Source organism: Pseudophryne corroboree, chromosome 1 (genome assembly GCF_028390025.1).
Source record: "Pseudophryne corroboree isolate aPseCor3 chromosome 1, aPseCor3.hap2, whole genome shotgun sequence".
NCBI classification, from domain to species: domain Eukaryota; kingdom Metazoa; phylum Chordata; class Amphibia; order Anura; family Myobatrachidae; genus Pseudophryne; species Pseudophryne corroboree.
The window spans coordinates 579,191,892-579,215,571 of NC_086444.1; the positions used below are offsets into that span (position 1 = coordinate 579,191,892).

At 45.6% G+C, this 23,680-nt stretch overlaps 1 protein-coding gene across 1 annotated transcript in view; it reads left to right on the forward strand.

Moving 5' to 3' along the window:
• Nucleotides 1–574: 574 nt before the first annotated feature.
• The window catches only part of SVEP1 (sushi, von Willebrand factor type A, EGF and pentraxin domain containing 1), a 598,519-nt gene continuing 575,413 nt past the window's right edge, over nt 575–23,680 (forward strand). The window contains exon 1 of the mRNA XM_063914219.1: nt 575–1,554. Coding sequence (XP_063770289.1) covers nt 1,042–1,554 — 513 coding nt within the window. The 5' untranslated portion in view covers nt 575–1,041. The remainder of the gene's footprint in view (nt 1,555–23,680) is intronic.

The following is a 23,680-nucleotide window of genomic DNA, read 5'->3' on the forward strand; positions in this document are numbered from 1 at the left end:
CCAGTTATATTTACAGTACAAGTTTTCAAAATAAGGAGATTCTGCTATTATGTGAAATAGGAGTCACACTGCTTCTGTTACTTGTTGTTACTTTGTGTGTTTGTTTTGTTTATAAAATACCTTTCAGCAAACGTCCACATGTATGCAATACTTTTATATGTGATTTAGGTACTATGCTTGCAAGTAACATATTATAAAACACCAACATACAATATAGAGATAGAAGCTGTACAACACATAATCACTCCTACATATACATTGCTGCTAGATTGCTGGAGATGACTGTGTTACCCATGCTGCCTCAAACACTTATACAGTAGTTTCAAAGAAAGAGTGAAAGAAAAACTGTAGGTGAAACTGTTAAAGTTGACTATTACAGTATTACCTCCCTATGAGTGTTTTCAATTAGAGTGGCACTCGTGGTATCTGCGGCCAGGTCCAGTGCAGGCATCTGAGTCTCTATACAGGACATGTGGGATCAATCAGGGGGCTGCTGATGTGCGCTTTTGGGAATGTTGACAGCCTGACAGACAGAGGCTCCGGTGACAAGAGAGCTCAGCAAATCAGCCATGGACAGAGGAGGGGGAGAAGGAAGGAAGATTTGGAGGAAAGGCAGCAGGCAGATGCAGGCAGAGTAGGGAACACAGCCAAAGAGAGAGGGGAAGGAGTGAGCGTAAAGTGGATCTGGAACAATAGAAAGAAAGGGAGTCAGAAACGAGCACAGGACGGACTGGACATTCTCCTGCAGACTTATAGGAATGGAGAGGAGGGCAGAGGGCTAGTAGTGATTGCTGGCAGCACATGAGCAGCAGAGCATGCAGCCAGCAGCAGCCTCCTCCAGCAGTACTATGCGCCCCATCACCCCGCACAGCCACAGCAGCGCACTGGGAGAACAGTAGTTTGGAGGATCACGCACACTACAACTAGAAGACTTCTCTGTAAGGATCGGAGGAGGGAGCGAGGGAACAATAGCAAAGCACATCGGATTATTATTATTATTACTTGCTGGTAAGCATCCCACTGACTTCTGCTCAGGTGATCATGTTGCGTTGGGCTTGTATCTGCTACTGCCTCTCTCTGGTCCATGGTTGGACAACTTTCCAGCAGCAGCAGCAGGTCCCAGCTTACAGGAGCTCGCCCTCACACGTCTTCCAGGTAGCAGAGGACAGCGGTGCACAGCAGGCAGACAGCACAGAAAAGAAAGTGGAAAAGCTGGGTCAGTACTTCAAAAAGAACATAAGGAGGCTGAGGGAGAAGAGCCAGAACTTGGACCTAGTCTTCTTGGTGGATGAGTCCTCCAGTGTAGGCCACGCCAACTTTGTCAATGAGCTGAGGTTTGTGAAAAAGCTTCTGTCTGATTTCCCAGTGGTGCCTTCTGCAACCAGAGTGGCCATTGTCACCTTCTCCTCCAAAAACAACGTGCAGAGCAGAGTGGATTATATCTCCTCCAGCCAGTCCCACCAGCACAAGTGCTCCCTGCTGAACAGAGAAATCCCAGCCATCACCTATAAGGGAGGGGGCACCTACACCAAGGGAGCCTTTCAGCAAGCAGAGGTAAGACGTACCTATAGTTATGTTAACCTATGAGTAGTGTTTTTTATTTATTTCTTTATTTATATTAATTTACACATTGTGTATTACTGATGTATGCACCCAGAGGTTATGCAGAGAGTATTAAGGTAAAGGGCTTTGCAGTTATTTGATTTCTGGTGTTTGGATGCTAGTAGAAATAGTTTTACATCTTACGCCTTGAGTCCTGTTGGAGAAAGAGCGCTATATAAATAAAATTATTATTATTATTATCTATGATAAACTAGTTTTCTTCACTTTTGTCAGTCACAGGCAAGAATATCCATACATACCTTCAGCTGTGCAGTGTACGGATGCTGGTTTTATATTTTTCAATTAGCAGGCATGCAATTAATCATTGGTGGATACAGGCAATCACCATGACTGTGACTGTGGGTATATCTGTACTTAGAAATACAATAGATGTAGGTATACCACTTTTCTTCTCCACACCTTTGGGTTCGGCCGTCCGGGTGTGGATCGTTGGGTCGACAGTCATTAGGTTGACCACCATTGGTCGACAGTGACTAGGTCGACACGTGAAATAGGTCGACATGGTCCTAAGATCGACATGGGTTTTTTAAATTTATTTTTGTGTCATTTTCTTCGTAAAGTCACTGGGAACTCCAATTAGTGCACCGTGTCCCCTTGCGTTCAGGCACAGTTCCTTGCTGCACTTGGCACAGGTTACTATTCCCAATCGTAGTCCATGTGGATTGTAAAGTATGAAAAAGTTCACAAAATGAAGAAAAAAAATGTGAAAAACCCACGTCGACCTTTTCACGTGTCGACATTTGCCATGTCGACCTAGTGACCATGTCCACCTTAATACCATGTTGACTAAATGAGTGTCGACCTAAAGACCGGATACCGGCAGTCCCACTGCTGACTTGGGTCTTATGACTGGTAAAGCAGCGATGTTTATAAACCTTGTCCCTTGTTCTGCAGAGTTTGTACTGTAAGTCACTTTTTTTTATACTGTTCCTGTTTATGTACATTGTAAGGCGCTGCAGACCACTTGTGGCACCATATAAAGGATAATAATTATCAAGATCTATAGTTGCATGTTAAGCTAAATTAATAGGATTAATTGTTTAAATTAAGTATCTTTAATTTAAAGTAATGTATTGTTTAAATGACTCCAGTCAAAACTATTCTACAGATATCTCCTGCATAGAGCACGCAATCAATGTATCACACCACCCCAAGTCGTCCCTATAGACTAGTATGGGGAAGTAGTAATTAGACTATTCATCAAGAGCCAAAAACTTGAACTTTCCCAATTTTGACTGCAGGAACTAGTAGCATCTTCAAATACCCAGTCTTGCCTGTAGGAAGAAGGTTCAGATTTCAAAGGAGATCCATTAGGATCCTTCTGCCTTCCCTAGTCCAAGCAGTACACATGGCCGCATGCGTGCTAGCACTGACAGGATGGGAACCAGCAGTGAGAACTTTGCCAGTGTAATTAGGAATGGAAGTGGTAGTGTTTGCGGGACAGCTGCTTTTTGAAACAGCTGTCCTGGCACTAAAAAAATGATGAATTGCTCAATAGATTTGGGTCTGACAACCACAAATTGAGGCATGTTACACTGTTAATTTGCATTGGACTATCAAGTTTTTGATGAATAAGTCCCTTTTTCAGAGATTTAGACAGTAAACGTGACATATAGTGTATGAAGATTTATTGCATTAGCCACTGATCTAGATCATAATTACAACTACGCTAAACTTCCATCATGTATGTCTATCATGACATTCTGCATTACATGTGGATACCTTACACAATTCAAATGTCTGTTGTTAGTAAAATAAACATTACTTGTAATGGGATGCGGTCATGGGACCATACCGACACCGGTATCCCGAACAACAAAACTACAGATAGAATGCCGACCCACAGGGACTATTCCCAGCCCGCAAGGGACTTTGTTGCAGTCGCCTATCCCCCCTCCCTGACCGCTGGGATCCCAAGTGTCGGTCTCCCAGCCCCAACCCCTTGTAATACCCCAGGAATATCAGGTAATGTCAGATTAAATTTGCTCTTACACATATGGCCACATATACAGTATATAGGTTGTTGAACTGGATATATGCAGCTCTTCAGCACTCATGTCTAATGACAGGATCACATGGGGAGTTCCTGTGGCAGGTACCTGCACAGACACAGCTCAGCAGTGGGCTCCCTGACGGTGGGCCAGTATCAGCAGCATTATCACTGGCGGAAGCTCCAGCATTGACTAAAACACATAAGAGAATGTTACCTGGAAAGAACCAGTGCTACCTAAAGAGAACAGGGCACATGGGGAGACATAACCATAATGGTGCAATCACTCAGAAGCTTTTCAGCTTTGGTTTCTACAGTAGACAAATGCTGTTTGTATTTACATGAGTGATTTACAGTATAAGCATTTTCCCTCCAACTCAAAATCAATACTATAAATATTGTTGCTGACATATATAAAATCAGATTACAGCTCTACACAGATCATATTTATTCATTTATATTGGTCCGCACTGGCGTTTAGTCTAAATTCTCTCCCACACAAATACACATAAATGCAGTCTACCAGTATGTGTTTGTACTGTGTTAGTAAGCCAGAGCACTTGGACTGAATTCATGCAAACATGTGGAAACATACAAGCTGCATGCAGATAGCCTGCTTGAAACTGAGCTCTTGCCCTAGTGCTGTGAGGTACCATTGCTAACCACTGTGCACAATGCCACCATCCTGTGTGAGTGTTGTGGTAAATATGAAGTTTGACATGCAGAGATAAAAAGCAGTTTTAAATCACTGCTTAATGTCTGTGAATGTACTCTGTGTGGCAGGTGATTGTCAGGTACGATTGATTTCAGCAGAGCTACATTTGTCAGGGTGTGTTTTATCTGCTGGGCAAAATCATTGTCGGCAACAACTGCTAACATATCTCTAGAGGAAAACTTGGGTGTGAAAGCCTCCAGTAACATTTCATGTACATCTATGGGAACATATTTTCATTAGAGATGAGCGCCTGAAATTTTTCGGGTTTTGTGTTTTGGTTTTGGGTTCGGTTCCGCGGCCGTGTTTTGGGTTCGACCGCGTTTTGGCAAAACCTCACCGAATTTTTTTTGTCGGATTCGGGTGTGTTTTGGATTCGGGTGTTTTTTTCAAAAAACCCTAAAAAACAGCTTAAATCATAGAATTTGGGGGTCATTTTGATCCCATATTATTATTAACCTCAAAAACCATAATTTCCACTCATTTTCAGTCTATTCTGAATACCTCACACCTCACAATAATATTTTTAGTCCTAAAATTTGCACCGAGGTCGCTGGATGACTAAGCTAAGCGACCCTAGTGGCCGACACAAACACCTGGCCCATCTAGGAGTGGCACTGCAGTGTCACGCAGGATGGCCCTTCCAAAAAACACTCCCCAAACAGCACATGACGCAAAGAAAAAAAGAGGTGCAATGAGGTAGCTGTGTGACTAAGCTCAGCGACCCAAGTGCCCGACACAAACACCTGGCCCATCTAGGAGTGGCACTGCAGTGTCACGCAGGATGTCCCTTCCAAAAAACCCTCCCCAAACAGCACATGACGCAAAGAAAAAAAGAGGCGCAATGAGGTAGCTGTGTGAGTAAGATTAGCGACCCTAGTGGCCGACACAAACACCGGGCCCATCTAGGAGTGGCACTGCAGTGTCACGCAGGATGTCCCTTCCAAAAAACCCTCCCCAAACAGCACATGACGCAAAGAAAAATAAAAGAAAAAAGAGGTGCAAGATGGAATTGTCCTTGGGCCCTCCCACCCACCCTTATGTTGTATAAACAGGACATGCACACTTTAACCAACCCATCATTTCAGTGACAGGGTCTGCCACACGACTGTGACTGATATGACGGGTTGGTTTGGACCCCCACCAAAAAAGAAGCAATTAATCTCTCCTTGCACAAACTGGCTCTACAGAGGCAAGATGTCCACCTCATCATCATCCTCCGATATATCACCATGAACATCCCCCTCCTCACAGATTATCAATTCGTCCCCACTGGAATCCACCATCTCAGCTCCCTGTGTACTTTGTGGAGGCAATTGCTGCTGGTCAATGTCTCCGCGGAGGAATTGATTATAATTCATTTTAATGAACATCATCTTCTCCACATTTTCTGGATGTAACCTCGTACGCCGATTGCTGACAAGGTGAGCGGCGGCACTAAACACTCTTTCGGAGTACACACTTGTGGGAGGGCAACTTAGGTAGAATAAAGCCAGTTTGTGCAAGGGCCTCCAAATTGCCTCTTTTTCCTGCCAGTATAAGTACGGACTGTGTGACGTGCCTACTTGGATGCGGTCACTCATATAATCCTCCACCATTCTTTCAATGTTGAGAGAATCATATGCAGTGACAGTAGACGACATGTCCGTAATCGTTGTCAGGTCCTTCAGTCCGGACCAGATGTCAGCATCAGCAGTCGCTCCAGACTGCCCTGCATCACCGCCAGCGGGTGGGCTCGGAATTCTGAGCCTTTTCCTCGCACCCCCAGTTGCGGGAGAATGTGAAGGAGGAGATGTTGACAGGTCGCGTTCCGCTTGACTTGACAATTTTGTCACCAGCAGGTCTTTGCACCCCAGCAGACTTGTGTCTGCCGGAAAGAGAGATCCAAGGTAGGTTTTAAATCTAGGATCGAGCACGGTGGCCAAAATGTAGTGCTCTGATTTCAACAGATTGACCACCCGTGAATCCTTGTTAAGCGAATTAAGGGCTGCATCCACAAGTCCCACATGCCTAGCGGAATCGCTCCCTTTTAGCTCCTTCTTCAATGCCTCCAGCTTCTTCTGCAAAAGCCTGATGAGGGGAATGACCTGACTCAGGCTGGCAGTGTCTGAACTGACTTCACGTGTGGCAAGTTCAAAGGGCATCAGAACCTTGCACAACGTTGAAATCATTCTCCACTGCGCTTGAGACAGGTGCATTCCACCTCCTATATCGTGCTCAATTGTATAGGCTTGAATGGCCTTTTGCTGCTCCTCCAACCTCTGAAGCATATAGAGGGTTGAATTCCACCTCGTTACCACTTCTTGCTTCAGATGATGGCAGGGCAGGTTCAGTAGTTTTTGGTGGTGCTCCAGTCTTCTGTACGTGGTGCCTGTACGCCGAAAGTGTCCCGCAATTCTTCTGGCCACCGACAGCATCTCTTGCACGCCCCTGTCGTTTTTTAAAAAATTCTGCACCACCAAATTCAAGGTATGTGCAAAACATGGGACGTGCTGGAATTTGCCCATATTTAATGCACACACAATATTGCTGGCGTTGTCCGATGCCACAAATCCACAGGAGAGTCCAATTGGGGTAAGCCATTCTGCGATGATCTTCCTCAGTTGCCGTAAGAGGTTTTCAGCTGTGTGCGTATTCTGGAAAGCGGTGATACAAAGCGTAGCCTGCCTAGGAAAGAGTTGGCGTTTGCGAGATGCTGCTACTGGTGCCGCCGCTGCTGTTCTTGCGGCGGGAGTCCATACATCTACCCAGTGGGCTGTCACAGTCATATAGTCCTGACCCTGCCCTGCTCCACTTGTCCACATGTCCGTGGTTAAGTGGACATTGGGTACAACTGCATTTTTTAGGACACTGGTGAGTCTTTTTCTGACGTCCGTGTACATTCTCGGTATCGCCTGCCTACAGAAGTGGAACCTAGATGGTATTTGGTAACGGGGGCACACTGCCTCAATAAATTGTCTAGTTCCCTGTGAACTAACGGCGGATACCGGACGCACGTCTAACACCAACATAGTTGTCAAGGACTCAGTTATCCGCTTTGCAACAGGATGACTGCTGTGATATTTCATCTTCCTCGCAAAGGACTGTTGGACAGTCAATTGCTTACTGGAAGTAGTACAAGTGGGCTTACGACTTCCCCTCTGGGATGACCATCGACTCCCAGCAGCAACAACAGCAGCGCCAGCAGCAGTAGGCGTTACACGCAAGGATGCATCGGAGGAATCCCAGGCAGGAGAGGACTCGTCAGAATTGCCAGTGACATGGCCTGCAGGACTATTGGCATTCCTGGGGAAGGAGGAAATTGACACTGAGGGAGTTGGTGGGGTGGTTTGCGTGAGCTTGGTTACAAGAGGAAGGGATTTACTGGTCAGTGGACTGCTTCCGCTGTCGGCCCAAGTTTTTGAACTTGTCACTGACTTATTATGAATGCGCTGCAGGTGACGTATAAGGGAGGATGTTCCGAGGTGGTTAACGTCCTTACCCCTACTTATTACAGCTTGACAAAGGGAACACACGGCTTGACACCTGTTGTCCGCATTTCTGGTGAAATACTTCCACACCGAAGAGCTGATTTTTTTGGTATTTTCACCAGGCATGTCAACGGCCCTATTCCTCCCACGGACAACAGGTGTCTCCCCGGGTGCCTGACTTAAACAAACCACCTCACCATCAGAATCCTCCTGGTCAATTTCCTCCCCAGCGCCAGCAACACCCATATCCTCCTCATCCTGGTGTACTTCAACACTGACATCTTCAATCTGACTATCAGGAACTGGACTGCGGGTGCTCCTTCCAGCACTTGCAGGGGGCGTGCAAATGGTGGAAGGCGCATGCTCTTCACGTCCAGTGTTGGGAAGGTCAGGCATCGCAACCGACACAATTGGACTCTCCTTGTGGATTTGGGATTTCGAAGAACGCACAGTTCTTTGCGGTGCTACTGCTTTTGCCAGCTTGAGTCTTTTCATTTTTCTAGCGAGAGGCTGAGTGCCTCCATCCTCATGTGAAGCTGAACCACTAGCCATGAACATAGGCCAGGGCCTCAGCCGTTCCTTGCCACTCCGTGTGGTAAATGGCATATTGGCAAGTTTACGCTTCTCCTCCGACAATTTTATTTTAGGTTTTGGAGTCCTTTTTTTACTGATATTTGGTGTTTTGGATTTGACATGCTCTGTACTATGACATTGGGCATCGGCCTTGGCAGACGACGTTGCTGGCATTTCATCGTCTCGGCCATGACTAGTGGCAGCAGCTTCAGCACGAGGTGGAAGTGGATCTTGATCTTTCCCTAATTTTGGAACCTCAACATTTTTGTTCTCCATATTTTAATAGGCACAACTAAAAGGCACCTCAGGTAAACAATGGAGATGGATGGATACTAGTATACAATTATGGATGGACTGCCGAATGCCGACACAGAGGTAGCTACAGCCGTGGACTACCGTACTGTACTGTGTCTGCTGCTAATATAGACTGGTTGATAAAGAGATGTAGTAGTAGTATGTATGTATAAAGTAGAAAGAAAAAAAAACCACGGGTAGGTGGTATACAATTATGGACGGACTGCCCAGTGCCGACACAGAGGTAGCTACAGCCGTGGACTACCGTCCTGTACTGTGTCTGCTGCTAATATAGACTGGTTGATAAAGAGATGTAGTAGTAGTATGTATGTATAAAGAAGAAAGAAAAAAAAAACCACGGGTAGGTGGTATACAATTATGGACGGACTGCCGAGTGCCGACACAGAGGTAGCTACAGCCGTGGACTACCGTACTGTACTGTGTCTGCTGCTAATATAGACTGGTTGATAAAGAGATGTAGTAGTAGTATGTATGTATAAAGAAGAAAGAAAAAAAAACCACGGGTAGGTGGTATACAATTATGGACGGACTGCCGAGTGCCGACACAGAGGTAGCTACAGCCGCGAACTACCGTACTGTGTCTGCTGCGACTGGATGATAAATAATGATATAAAAAATATATATATATCACTACTGCAGCCGGACAGGTATATATTATATAATGACGGACCTGCTGGACACTGTCTGTCAGCAGAATGAGTTTTTTATAGAATAAAAAAAAAAAACACCACACAAGTGAAGTCACACGACGAGTGTTTAACTTTTTCAGGCAATCACAATATAGTATACTATACTACTAACTATACTGGTGGTCAGTGTGGTCAGGTCACTGGTCAGTCACACTGGCAGTGGCACTCCTGCAGCAAAAGTGTGCACTGTTTAATTTTAATAATAATATGTACTCCTGGCTCCTGCTATAACCTATAACTGGCACTGCAGTGCTCCCCAGTCTCCCCCACAATTATAAGATGTGTGAGCTGAGCACAGTGAGATACGAGTGTTTAACTTTTTCAGGCAATCACAATATAGTATACTATACTACTAACTATACTGGTGGTCAGTGTGGTCAGGTCACTGGTCAGTCTCACTGGCAGTGGCACTCCTGCAGCAAAAGTGTGCACTGTTTAATTTTAATAATAATATGTACTCCTGGCTCCTGCTATAACCTATAACTGGCACTGCAGTGCTCCCCAGTCTCCCCCACAATTATAAGATGTGTGAGCTGAGCACAGTCAGATATATACATAGATGATGCAGCACACTGGGCTGAGCAGTGCACACAGATATGGTATGTGACTGAGTCACTGTGTATCGTTTTTTTCAGGCAGAGAACGGATATATTAAATAAAACTGCACTGTCTGGTGGTCACTGTGGTCAGTCACTAGTAAACTCTGCACTCTCTACAGTTCTACAGTACTCCTAAGCTCCAGTAAATCAGGTCAATCTCTCTCTCTCTCTCTTCTAATCTAAATGGAGAGGACGCCAGCCACGTCCTCTCCCTATCAATCTCAATGCACGTGTGAAAATGGCGGCGACGCGCGGCTCCTTATATAGAATCCGAGTCTCGCGAGACTCCGACAGCGTCATGATGACGTTCGGGCGCGCTCGGGTTAACCGAGCAAGGCGGGAAGATCCGAGTCGCTCGGACCCGTGAAAAAAAACATGAAGTTCGTGCGGGTTCGGATTCAGAGAAACCGAACCCGCTCATCTCTAATTTTCATGGGTAGTAATCTATGAAGTAGACGGACAAAATGGGATAAAGTTTTCACACCTGTTTCAGCCTGCCAAACTGCCATTCTCAATTTTTGTTTCCCATCCTGTCAAATTCATGCACAGGACAAAAGAGACAAAAAGTGACTTTTTGGTGGAAATTTACCAACCCCTTAAATTCATATGACCCTCTCCATGAGGGAGAAAATGCTCTGTTCCTGGAGTTTCATGGTAATGTACTGTATGATTGCTATCACCTGTGGTGAGCTAGGTAATTGATAAGAAAGGTGTTTCACCACAGGTGATGGCAATCATACATTACTAGGAAAGTCCAGGAGCAGAGTATTTTCTCCCTCATGGAGAGGGTCAGGTAGGCAAGTATGCTTAAATTGCATGTGGTTCTGTCCAAACTTCTCGTCATGTAAGGCAAATCGCCATGCAAAACTGCATGTAAAACATTAAATTTTGCCCTGCATTAACAAAGATAAACAAAAAAGGCAAGAAATTAAATAAATTAATAAATAAATAAATCCTGCCCCTTCTGTAACAGCCTGTTCTGTTAGCTTTGAGTTCGGACCTTTACAGGGGAATCTGAGCAAGTAATTGTAGCCCCGAACATAGACATGCCTGTCCATATGCTAAGTAGAGAGGTTGGGTAAGAAATCCCAACAGTCCGAAGAATGACAGCAGAATCCCGATGGGCAGAATCCCGACGCAATCTGGTAAGCATTTTGGGGGTCATTCCGACCTAATCGCTCGCTGCAGTTTATCGCAGTGATCGGGTCGGAACAGCGCAGGGGCAGCGAAGAGGTTCTCCTGGCCAGCCGCAGGAGCTGCGCTGGCCGGGAGTTACTCCTCAAATGCAAAAGCGCAATGCCTTTGCACTTCTGGGGGGGGGGGGGGGGGGCGGCGGCACTGACAGGCGGGGCGGACTAGCCCTGTGCTGGGTGTCCCCCCGCATGTCTGAGTGCCTGATCGTAGCTATGCTAAATTTAGCACAGCTACGATCAACTCGGAATGACCCCCTTTATCCCTACTACTATCCCTAACCCCTACTTCCCACAGCCTAGCCCTAACCCCACCCACCACCTGCTGCCTAACCCTAATCATGCCCTATCACAGCCTTACTCTAACTGCAGCTTAAAGGTGCATACACACTTGCTGACGTCACTCATTTTCACCCTTCCTGAGCGACGTTGCTCACTTTCTCGGCAAGTGTGTATGTCGCCTCCGACCAGCTATGCACTGCCCCGTGGGTCTTTAATGACCCTCGCTGTCAGCCGTGCAGGCAGCTCAATTTGGACTGTCATCCAAGAGCTGCCTGCACGGTCCGGCCGCTGCGTGACGTCACTGAGTCACTGAGCGATATGGGCATCATATCGCTCAGTGTGTACGCCCTGTCTAACCATGATCCCCCTACTTACTTGCAGGATGTGTCGGGATTCTGTCAGTCGGGGGTCTGCTGTTGGTATTTTGATCGCATCCTAAGTAGAGACACTGCTGCTCATCTTCATGTTATGCGGGCTTATTAGATATTACCTAATTTGGAAAAGATAGCTCCTCAGGGGAAGTCTGCAGTTGGGTGTTTATTATGGAAACCACACTACAGACATAATAGGGGGCAAATAATATTAAAAAATAACAATGGGAGCCAATAAATTATTTATCATGCTAAAGGGTACAGTTAATTAGTAAATATAATAAAGGGACACAGTTAATTCTAATAAGGGGCAAATTCTCAATGGCATAACACAGACTAAAGTCTCCCATGATTATTACCTCTCCTTTTAATGCCATTTTAGTAAAGCCATGTTTAGTGATATCCTGCAATGGTTTGGGAACACCAAGGGTTTCTATTTGATTAAAGTAAATTTGCAACTTAACAACACTCCAAGTACTGTAAGTGATTTGAATACCAAACTTTCGATACCACATTAAGCCTTATCCAGCCCTCTCCACCACAACTGCTGATGCAGTTTATTCTCTTTTATTGTCCACCTACTGTACTTTTTCACCGGCCCCTTTAACTTTATTCCCTCCCATCTCTTCTGCTTCTTCTCTCTTGATCCTTGTTCCCACCTTGCTTACCTCTTCAACGTCTCTATCTCTATTCTCCCCCTATAAACATGCTCTTGTTGTTCCCATTCTAACCCGCCACCCCCATCCCCATGCATCATAACTTCCTGTCTAACTACCACTCCATCTCCCTTCTCCCCTTTCCTCTCTAAACTTTTGGAATGGCCTGTCTTCCAACAGCTGTCTATGTTCCCTTCTTCACACTTTCTGCATGTACTGATTTAATGTAGCTTCAGCTCCTTACATTCAGGGGAAACTGCTCTTTCCAAAGTCACTAATGACCACCTCACTACTAAATCTTAGGTTAATAGTTCCATTCTCATACTCCTTACCTGTACCTGTCAGCTGACTTTGATTCGGTTGATCGCTCTCTCTTCTTTTACTCTCTTGTGCTCTCAGGCATTACCCCCTTATGGCTTTTCTTCTATTTATCTAATCATTCCTTATCTTCCTACCTCTAACTCGGGTTCACTACGATATGCCGGCGGTCGGGCTCCCGGCGACCAGCATACCGGCGCCGGGAGCCCGACCGCCGGCTTACCGACAGTGTGGCGAGCGCAAATGGGCCCCTTGCGGGCTCGCTGCGCTCGCCACGCTACGGGCACGGCACACTATTTTATTCTCCCTCCAGGGGGGTCGTGGACCCCCACGAGGGAAAATAAGTGTCGGTATACCGGCTGTTGGGATCCCGGCGCCGGTATACTGTGCGCCGGGATCCCGTCAGTCGGCATACTGAAGACCACCCCTCTAACTCAATTCTCCCCTCTCTTCCCCTTCCTGTTATTTTTTCCCGTTGGTCCTATTCTTTTCTCACTACAATTTCTCCCGTTTATTTTAGCAACTCCTTTGGTTTCAATTGCTGATAGCTAAATGAAGCCTGCGTATTTGGGTCATGGCCAGAAATTATCCATACCACCCACCAAACTCTCTTGGCGCCCCTTTCCATTGCATCTTGCATTCCTGACACTTTAACTGCAACATGCCTAGGATTAGCCCATCCTTCACCCTGGAGGCTATCACATCTCTTATTCATTGTCATCTCCCATCTGAACTACTGCAACCTCCTGCTCTCTAGTCTTCCTCTCTCCCACCTTACATCTATCCTCAATTAAGCTGTTTTGTGTGATGCTACAAAAGCCTTATTTACTTTCTTATGCTAATACAAGTCTCTATGGGGCTAATGTGAGAATTGAGCACCACCCCCATGGTATATAAGCCCGTATTCACGGGCAGATGTGGGGAGAAAAGTGTGCTGAGCGAACCGCTCAGCACACATCTCTCCCCCCGCTCAGCACAGCGCGATGCATGCTGAGTATGCTGGGGGGGGGGGCTCATTTTAATGAGCAACCTGCTAGATTGAATCTAGCACCTGCGATAGCGATGTGCGGGGCTGCGCATCGCTATCGCTGTGGGGAATACGCACAGAGAGATCATTCTTAAAATCTAAGCAATCTAGTCAGATTGCTTAGATTTTAGGCTGGAATCCCTCCGTGAGTACCCCCCTTAAGAGTTCTGGCCGAAACTGGCTTCCATTCTCCATACACATGATACCACAACTCAGAATTGCACAGAACTCAGATTACACAACCAAGACATTCCCATGACACTCCCACAAGACAGAACAACTCCGCACGATCGCATTGTCACCATCCAGGTCCCACCCCAAATGCCCATTTCAAGATCCAACAAAGATCTATTTGACTCAGCCCCGTAAGACATTGCTAACGACCGTGAGCACGCAAATTGGGCATACATACTGCCCGATATGCTCGATTTGTCATTCTCATTAGCCTGGAAATGACAAATCAGCCCAATATCAGCGTAGTGTGTATTTGGCCTTAGGTTCTAAATATCTCACTGTTTGATTTTCTCCTTATACTGTCTGTTTGATAATATTGTGTTGTAGTATTGTCATTTTTCTCTGTACCATTCTGTCTCCCTCTCACAATCACCTCTTTTTAGCGGCAAAATTTTAGATTGGATTTTTGACATAAATCAATTTTATCATTGCTTTAAGGTAATACTAAAAACAATTATGTCTTCAATGAAAAACAATGTGCAACACATTTAATAAAAATACTAACTCAAATACATTAAAATACTAATTATAGCACATTCTGCTGTTGTACAATAAGAAAAAAATTCCCATATAAAAGTGTACTTATGTATAGCTCTATTCTGCAGGGTATAATAGTGTATTAATATTGTTTAAAGTCAGTGATCAACATCCTTACCAGTTTGTAAAGTCGGTCTACACCATAAATGTACACGTTTGGACTGGAATACAAATAGTGCAGCCCCACATAGGTACATTTATACTAGGGATGTGCACCTGAAATTTTTCGGGTTTTGTGTTTTGGTTTTGGGTTCGGTTTCCGTGGCCGTGTTTTGGGTTCGAACGCGTTTTGGCAAAACCTCACCGATTTTTTTTTGTCGGATTCGGGTGTGTTTTGGATTCGGGTGTTTTTTTCAAAAAACCCTAAAAAACAGCTTAAATCATTGAATTTGGGGGTCATTTTGATCCCATAGTATTATTAACCTCAATAACCATAATTTACACTCATTTCCAGTCTATTCTGAACACCTCACACCTCACAATATTATTTTTAGTCCTAAAATTTGCACCAAGGTGGCTGGATGACTAAGCTAAGCGACCCTAGTGGCCGACACAAACACCTGGCCCATCTAGGAGTGTCACTGCAGTGTCACGCAGGATGGCCCTTCCAAAAACTACTCCCCAAACAGCACATGACGCAAAAAAGAAAAAAAAGAGGCGCAATGAGGTAGCTGTGTGAGTAAGCTAAGCGACCCTAGTGGCCGACACAAACACCTGGCCCATCTAGGAGTGGCACTGCAGTGTCAGGCAGGATGGCCCTTCCAAAAACTACTCCCCAAACAGCACATGACGCAAAGAAGAAAAAAAAGAGGCGCAATGAGGTAGCTGTGTGAGTAAGCTAAGCGACCCTAGTGGCCGACACAAACACCTGGCCCATCTAGGAGTGGCACTGCAGTGTCAGGCAGGATGGCCCTTCCAAAAACTACTCCCCAAAACAGCACATGACGCAAAGAAGAAAAAAAAGAGGCGCAATGAGGTAGCTGTGTGAGTAAGCTAAGCGACCCTAGTGGCCGACACAAACACCTGGCCCATCTAGGAGTGGCACTGCAGTGTCAGGCAGGATGGCCCTTCCAAAAACTACTCCCCAAACAGCACATGACGCAAAGAAGAAAAAAAAGAGGCGCAATGAGGTAGCTGTGTGAGTAAGCTAAGCGACCCTAGTGGCCGACACAAACACCTGGCCCATCTAGGAGTGGCACTGCAGTGTCAAGCAGGATGGCCCTTCCAAAAACTACTCCCCAAACAGCACATGACGCAAAGAAGAAAAAAAAGAGGCGCAATGAGGTAGCTGTGTGAGTAAGCTAAGCGACCCTAGTGGCCGACACAAACACCTGGCCCATCTAGGAGTGGCACTGCAGTGTCAGGCAGGATGGCCCTTCCAAAAACTACTCCCCAAAACAGCACATGACGCAAAGAAGAAAAAAAAGAGGCGCAATGAGGTAGCTGTGTGAGTAAGCTAAGCGACCCTAGTGGCCGACACAAACACCTGGCCCATCTAGGAGTGGCACTGCAGTGTCACGCAGGATGGCCCTTCCAAAAACTACTCCCCAAACAGCACATGACGCAAAGAAGAAAAAAAGAAAAAAGAGGTGCAAGATGGAATTGACCTTGGGCCCTCCCACCCACCCTTATGTTGTATAAACAGGACATGCACACTTTAACCAACCCATCATTTCAGCGACAGGGTCTGCCACACGACTGTGACTGAAATGACTGGTTGGTTTGGGCCCCCACCAAAAAAGAAGCAATCAATCTCTCCTTGCACAAACTGGCTCTACAGAGGCAAGATGTCCACCTCATCATCATCGTCCGATTCATCACCCCTTTCACTGTGTACATCCCCCTCCTCACAGATTATTAATTCGTCCCCACTGGAATCCACCATCTCAGATCCCCGTGTACTTTCTGGAGGCAATTGCTGCTGGTGAATGTCTCCAAGGAGTAATTGATTATAATTCATTTTAATGAACATCATCTTCTCCACATTTTCTGGAAGTAGCCTCGTATGCCGATTGCTGACAAGGTGAGCGGCGGCACTAAACACTCTTTTGGAGTACACACTGGAGGGAGGGCAACTTAGGTAGAATAAAGCCAGTTTGTGCAAGGGCCTCCAAATTGCCTCTTTTCCCTGCCAGTATACGTACGGACTGTCTGACATGCCTACTTGGATGCGGTCACTCATATAATCCTCCACCATTCTTTCAATGGTGAGAGAATCATATGCAGTGACAGTAGACGACATGTCAGTAATCGTTGGCAGGTCCTTCAGTCCGGACCAGATGTCAGCATCAGCAGTCGCTCCAGACTGCCCTGCATCACCGCCAGCGGGTGGGCTCGGAATTCGTAGCCTTTTCCTCGCACCCCCAGTTGCGGGAGAATGTGAAGGAGGAGATGTTGACAGGTCGCGTTCCGCTTGACTTGACAATTTTCTCACCAGCAGTTCTTTGAACCCCTGCAGACTTGTGTCTGCCGGAAAGAGAGATCCAACGTAGGTTTTAAATCTAGGATCGAGCACGGTGGCCAAAATGTAGTGCTCTGATTTCAACAGATTGACCACACGTGAATCCTGGTTAAGCGAATTAAGGGCTCCATCCACAAGTCCCACATGCCTAGCGGAATCGCTCTGTTTTAGCTCCTCCTTCAATGCCTCCAGCTTCTTCTGCAAAAGCCTGATGAGGGGAATGACCTGACTCAGGCTGGCAGTGTCTGAACTGACTTCACGTGTGGCAAGTTCAAAGGGCAGCAGAACCTTGCACAACGTTGAAATCATTCTCCACTGCGCTTGAGTCAGGTGCATTCCCCCTCCTTTGCCTATATCGTGGGCAGATGTGTAGGCTTGAATGGCCTTTTGCTGCTCCTCCATCCTCTGAAGCATATAGAGGGTTGAATTCCACCTCGTTACCACCTCTTGCTTCAGATGATGGCAGGGCAGGTTCAGGTTTTTTTGGTGGTGCTCCAGTCTTCTGTACGCGGTGCCTGCACGCCGAAAGTGGCCCGCAATTCTTCTGGCCACCGACAGCATCTCTTGCATGCCCCTGTCGTTTTTTAAATAATTCTGCACCACCAAATTCAAGGTATGTGCAAAACATGGGACGTGCTGGAATTTGCCCAGATGTAATGCGCGCACAATATTGCTGGCGTTGTCCGATGCCACAAATCCCCAGGAGAGTCCAATTGGGGTAAGCCATTCTGCGATGATCTTCCTCAGTTGCCGTAAGAGGTTTTCAGCTGTGTGCGTATTCTGGAAAGCGGTGATACAAAGCGTAGCCTGCCTAGGAACGAGTTGGCGTTTGCGAGATCCTGCTACTGGTGCCGCCGCTGCTGTTCTTGCAGCGGGAGGCAATACATCTACCCAGTGGGCTGTCACAGTCATGTAGTCCTGAGTCTGCCCTGCTCCACTTGTCCACATGTCCGTGGTTAAGTGGACATTGGGTACAACTGCATTTTTTAGGACACTGGTGAGTCTTTTTCTGACGTCCGTGTACATTCTCGGTATCGCCTGCCTAGAGAAGTGGAACCTAGATGGTATTTGGTAACGGGGGCACACTGCCTCAATAAATTGTCTAGTTCCCTGTGAACTAACGGCGGATACTGGACGCACGTCTAACACCAACATAGTTGTCAAGGCCTCAGTTATCCGCTTTGCAGCAGGATGACTGCTGTGATATTTCATCTTCCTCGCAAAGGACTGTTGGACAGTCAATTGCTTACTGGAAGTAGTACAAGTGGTCTTCCGACTTCCCCTCTGGGATGACGATCGAATCCCAGCAGCAACAACAGCAGCGCCAGCAGCAGTAGGCGTTACACTCAAGGATGCATCGGAGGAATCCCAGGCAGGAGAGGACTCGTCAGACTTGCCAGTGACATGGCCTGCAGGACTAATGGCTTTCCTGGGTAAGGAGGAAATTGACACTGAGGGAGTTGGTGGTGTGGTTTGCGTGAGCTTGGTTACAAGAGGAAGGGATTTACTGGTCAGTGGACTGCTTCCGCTGTCGCCCAAAGTTTTTGAACTTGTCACTGACTTATTATGAATGCTCTGCAGGTGACGTATAAGGGAGGATGTTCCGAGGTGGTTAACGTCCTTACCCCTACTTATTACAGCTTGACAAAGGCAACACACGGCTTGACACCTGTTGTCCGCATTTCTGTTGAAATACTTCCACACTGAAGAGCTGATTTTTTTGGTATTTTCACCAGGCATGTCAATGGCCATATTCCTCCCACGGACAACATGTGTCTCCCCGGGTGCCTGACTTAAACAAACCACCTCACCATCAGAATCCTCCTTGTCAATTTTCTCCCCAGCCCAAGCAACACCCATATCCTCATCCTGGTGTACTTCAACACTGACATCTTCAATTTCACTATCAGGAACTGGACTGCGGGTGCTCCTTTCAACACTTGCAGGGGGCGTGCAAATGGTGGAAGGCGCATGCTCTTCCCGTCCAGTGTTGGGAAGGTCAGGCATCGCCACCGACACAATTGGACTCTCCTTTGGGATTTCGAAGAACGCACAGTTCTTTGCTGTGCTTTTGCCGCAAGTCTTTTCTTTTTTCTAGCGAGAGGATGAGTGCTTCCATCCTCATGTGAAGCTGAACCACTAGCCATGAACATAGGCCAGGGCCTCAGCCGTTCCTTGCCACTCCGTGTCGTAAATGGCATATTGGCAAGTTTACGCTTCTCCTCAGACGCTTTTAATTTTGATTTTTGGGTCATTTTTTTACTGATCTTTTGTGTTTTGGATTTTACATGCTCTGTACTATGACATTGGGCATCGGCCTTGGCAGACGACGTTGATGGCATTTCATCGTCTCGGCCATGACTAGTGGCAGCAGCTTCAGCATGAGGTGGAAGTGGATCTTGATCTTTCCCTATTTTTTTAACCTCCACATTTTTGTTCTCCATATTTTGCGCACAAGTAAAAGCCACCACAGGTATACAATGTAGATGGATGGATAGTATTACTTATACTTATGGACGACGAGTGACGAGTCGACACAGAGGTAGGTACAGCCGTGGCCTACCGTACTGCTGCTTAGTGCTTATATATAAATATAATATACTGTATAACGGACCTGGTGGACACTGTCAGCAGACTGCTAAACTAGTATGAAGAAAGAAAAAAAAACACCACAGGTATACAATGTAGATGGATGGATAGTATTACTTATACTTATGGACGACGAGTGACGAGTCGACACAGAGGTAGGTACAGCCGTGGCCTACCGTACTGCTGCTTAGTGCTTATATATAAATATAATATACTGTATAACGGACCTGGTGGACAGTGTCAGCAGACTGCTAAACTAGTATGAAGAAAGAAAAAAAAACACCACAGGTATACAATGTAGATGGATGGATAGTATTACTTATACTTATGGACGACGAGTGACGAGTCGACACAGAGGTAGGTACAGCCGTGGCCTACCGTACTGCTGCTTAGTGCTTATATATAAATATAATATACTGTATAACGGACCTGGTGGACAGTGTCAGCAGACTGCTAAACTAGTATGAAGAAAGAAAACAAAACACCACAGGTATACAATGTAGATGGATGGATAGTATTACTTATACTTATGGACGACGAGTGACGAGTCGACACAGAGGTAGGTACAGCCGTGGCCTACCGTACTGCTGCTTAGTGCTTATATATAAATATAATATACTGTATAACGGACCTGGTGGACAGTGTCAGCAGACTGCTAAACTAGTATGAAGAAAGAAAAAAAAACACCACAGGTATAATGTAGATGGATGGATAGTATTACTTATACTTATGGACGACGAGTGACGAGTCGACACAGAGGTAGGTACAGCCGTGGCCTACCGTACTGCTGCTAAGTGCTTAATTATATATATAATAGACTGTATAACGGACCTGGTGGACACTGTCAGCAGACTGCTAAACAAACTAGCATGAAGAAAGAAAAAAAAACACCACAGTGTTTTTCAGGCAGACAAACGTATACTGGACTGGTGGTCACTGTCAGCAAAACTGTGCACTGTACTCCTGCTATAACTGCTCCCCAGTCCCCACAATTAGGCAGTGTGAGCAGTGCACTCAGCACAGATATATCATGCAGCAGTGCAGCACACTGAGTGAGCACAGATATGGTGGAGCGTTTTTTTTCAGGCAGAGAAACAACGGATTAATTAAACTCAAAACCCTGCACTCCCTAACAGCTGCTCCCCGTCCCCAATCCTCCCCACAATTTATAACTAACTAAGTTCTACTATAGTTCTACTATAACGGAGAGGACGCCAGCCACGTCCTCTCCCTATCAATCTCAATGCACGTGTGAAAATGGCGGCGACGCGCGGCTCCTTATATAGAATCCGAGTCTCGCGAGAATCCGACAGCGGGATGATGACGTTCGGGCACGCTCGGGTTAACCGAGCAAGGCAGGAGGATCCGAGTCGCTCGGACCCGTGTAAAAAAAAGGTGAAGTTCGGGCGGGTTCGGATTCTGAGGAACCGAACCCGCTCATCACTAATTTATACAGTTGTTATCTTAATAGTAATACGGTAGCTCCAAAATGTATCTTTACCTGTCAGTGCCATATGATGGTAATAGATTGAATGGCTTCAATTAGTACAAGTAGTATTGGCAGTTTGAGAGTACTCTATGGAGAATTTATGGCCTAATTCAGATCTGATCACTGGGCTGTGTTTTTTGGTGTCCTGTGATCAGAAAGTTGTCGCCTACAGGAGGAGTGCAAATTCGCTGTGCAAGTTTGCGTTCCTATGTGTAGCAAAGCTGCTCAAAATCAGTTTGTGCAGTCTCTGCGCAGCCGAGGACTTACTCTTCCAGTGTGATTGAATCCTGCTGATCGGGGCCGGAGCTGAAGTCAGATACCCTCCCTGAAAACGCTTGAGCCCGCCTGCGTTTTTCCGGACACTGCCTGAAAATGGTCAGTTGCCACCCACGAATGGCCTCTTCATGTCAATCACCTTACAAACGCCTGTGCGAATGGATCCTTCGCACCATCCCGTCGCTGACCGCCAATGCCCATTGTAGCTGTCCTACGCGCCTGCACATTGCGGCTCAGACGTATGTGCAGTTCGGATCTGATCGCCTGCTGTGCAAAAACTAACATCAATCAGATCTGAATTAGGCCCTTAGTCCTCACGCTGATCCCAGTATACATAGCCAGTCATGAGCTCCAAAAGTGACCAATGGTTTGGCTGTCAAATATTTAAGGTGTGAATTAAAGGTTTGCAGTGTAATATAGTCTATTGGTATTTTTCAAATCATATTTACAGTATATGTAATTCTTGCCACCATGTTTACATACAGCTTTATTTTTGTTCTAACAACACTATTTGTTCCTGTATTATATTCCTAATACAGAAAATTATCATTATAAGATGGATCTAGAATTATTCCACAGATGTATGTTAAAATAGTATACAATAATGTTGTACTCTTTATGGATAAGGTGCAAAAAGTTTTCAAGATTAAGAAATATATTAAATTTTAACTTCTCTGTTCTATAACGTATTGCTGAACATGAGTGTGGGGTAATTAGAAATGTATGTAAGGCAATTGGCTATAGGACCTTCAGTCCCAGTGCACAATCAACTTTTTGAAACTATCAAAGATAATACTGTACAACAAACATTTTTATTACCTATTGGATTTTTAGGATCCTGTCATTCTCAATATTACAATAAGGAAAATAGCTAGGCAATTAGTTTTACAAATGCTAAATATTTCTCACTGATGTAAGGCAACTTTAATTTAGAATGTTTTGCACTTATCAATTTTTTTGTTGCTTTAACATTTCTTCATCTTCAGAACTGTAAATGTAATATAGATTTTAATTAAAGTATACCAGTTTCTTTACAAATGTCCCGTATTTAGACTTCTGGAACAATGTAATCTGTGTTTACCAAATTAGAGCAAATTAGAATTTCGGGTCACTCGGGTCTAAAATTGTGATTAATAAACTTTTTTATTTTTTATTTTATATATTATATGAGGAGTTTTCTATGGAGAATATCACAATGTCTTCTCTCTCACCACATCACTTTGCACACATTTTTCAACCCTCCCCCACCCCCTCTCCCTTACATATGAGCAATGGCACCAAGAGCTCATACAGGCTACGATACTGATGGGGCCGTGATCAAATGGGAGCATAACACTCAATACAGTTCCCTTAGAAGAAGCTATGCTCCTCTGCAAAGCTAGGTGAGTATTGAGGGGTAAATAGCCACGCCTTCTTCTCTTTTCCCAACTATCTTTTTCCTGTGCACTCTGAATACTAGATCTGCCTGCAACAAGTGCAGCCATATGTAACCTGTCCTTCTCTCACTACTTCAGTCTCCTTGCCATTACTAAAATCTATCTCTCTACTTCTGACACTGGTTCCCCTGCAGATCTCCTCTATGAGGTTTTCTTCTTCACCCATATTCCCCAGACAGGTGTCCAACAAAGTGGTGGAGTAGGTTTCCAAATGCCCTCTTATTGCGCCTTCCGTTTCATCTCACTTGAACCCTTCTCCTCCTTCTCTTCCTGTTAGGTACAGTACACACCACACGTCTCTTTTATGCACTGCACCTACACTATTACATCTGTCACCCCCAAGGTCTTATTCTGGGGGATAACAACATACTCAGCAACAACTCTACTGGCATTGCTGTTTCTAAACTCCCCCTATGGTCTTCCAGTGAACATCATCTCCCATCCATCATGATTGACAATACCTGGACTTTATACTCATGCACCACTGTGCAGTCATCAGCTCCTCAATATTCAGTGTTCCAGCTCCCTGATTTGTCCACAGCCTCCCTTACAACTACCTTACTTTGATTCCTGCAATCCCATCTGCAACCAAATTTGTGTGCACAGAGTCACACCTAAATGGTCTTGAACGAATCCACTTCTCAGCTTCACCTGAAACACTTCTTTCTCCTGTTTATAGCTTGACCTGTCTAAGTGTTACCATCTCATACAACACTACACTCACAGCAGAGCTATACGAAGCAGCTCCAGTCACCATACAGTATCCGCAATGATCCAAATCCCAAAATGGAAAATCCAAGAAGACACAACCTTTGCAAAAGTGATCCTATACTGCTGAGTGCC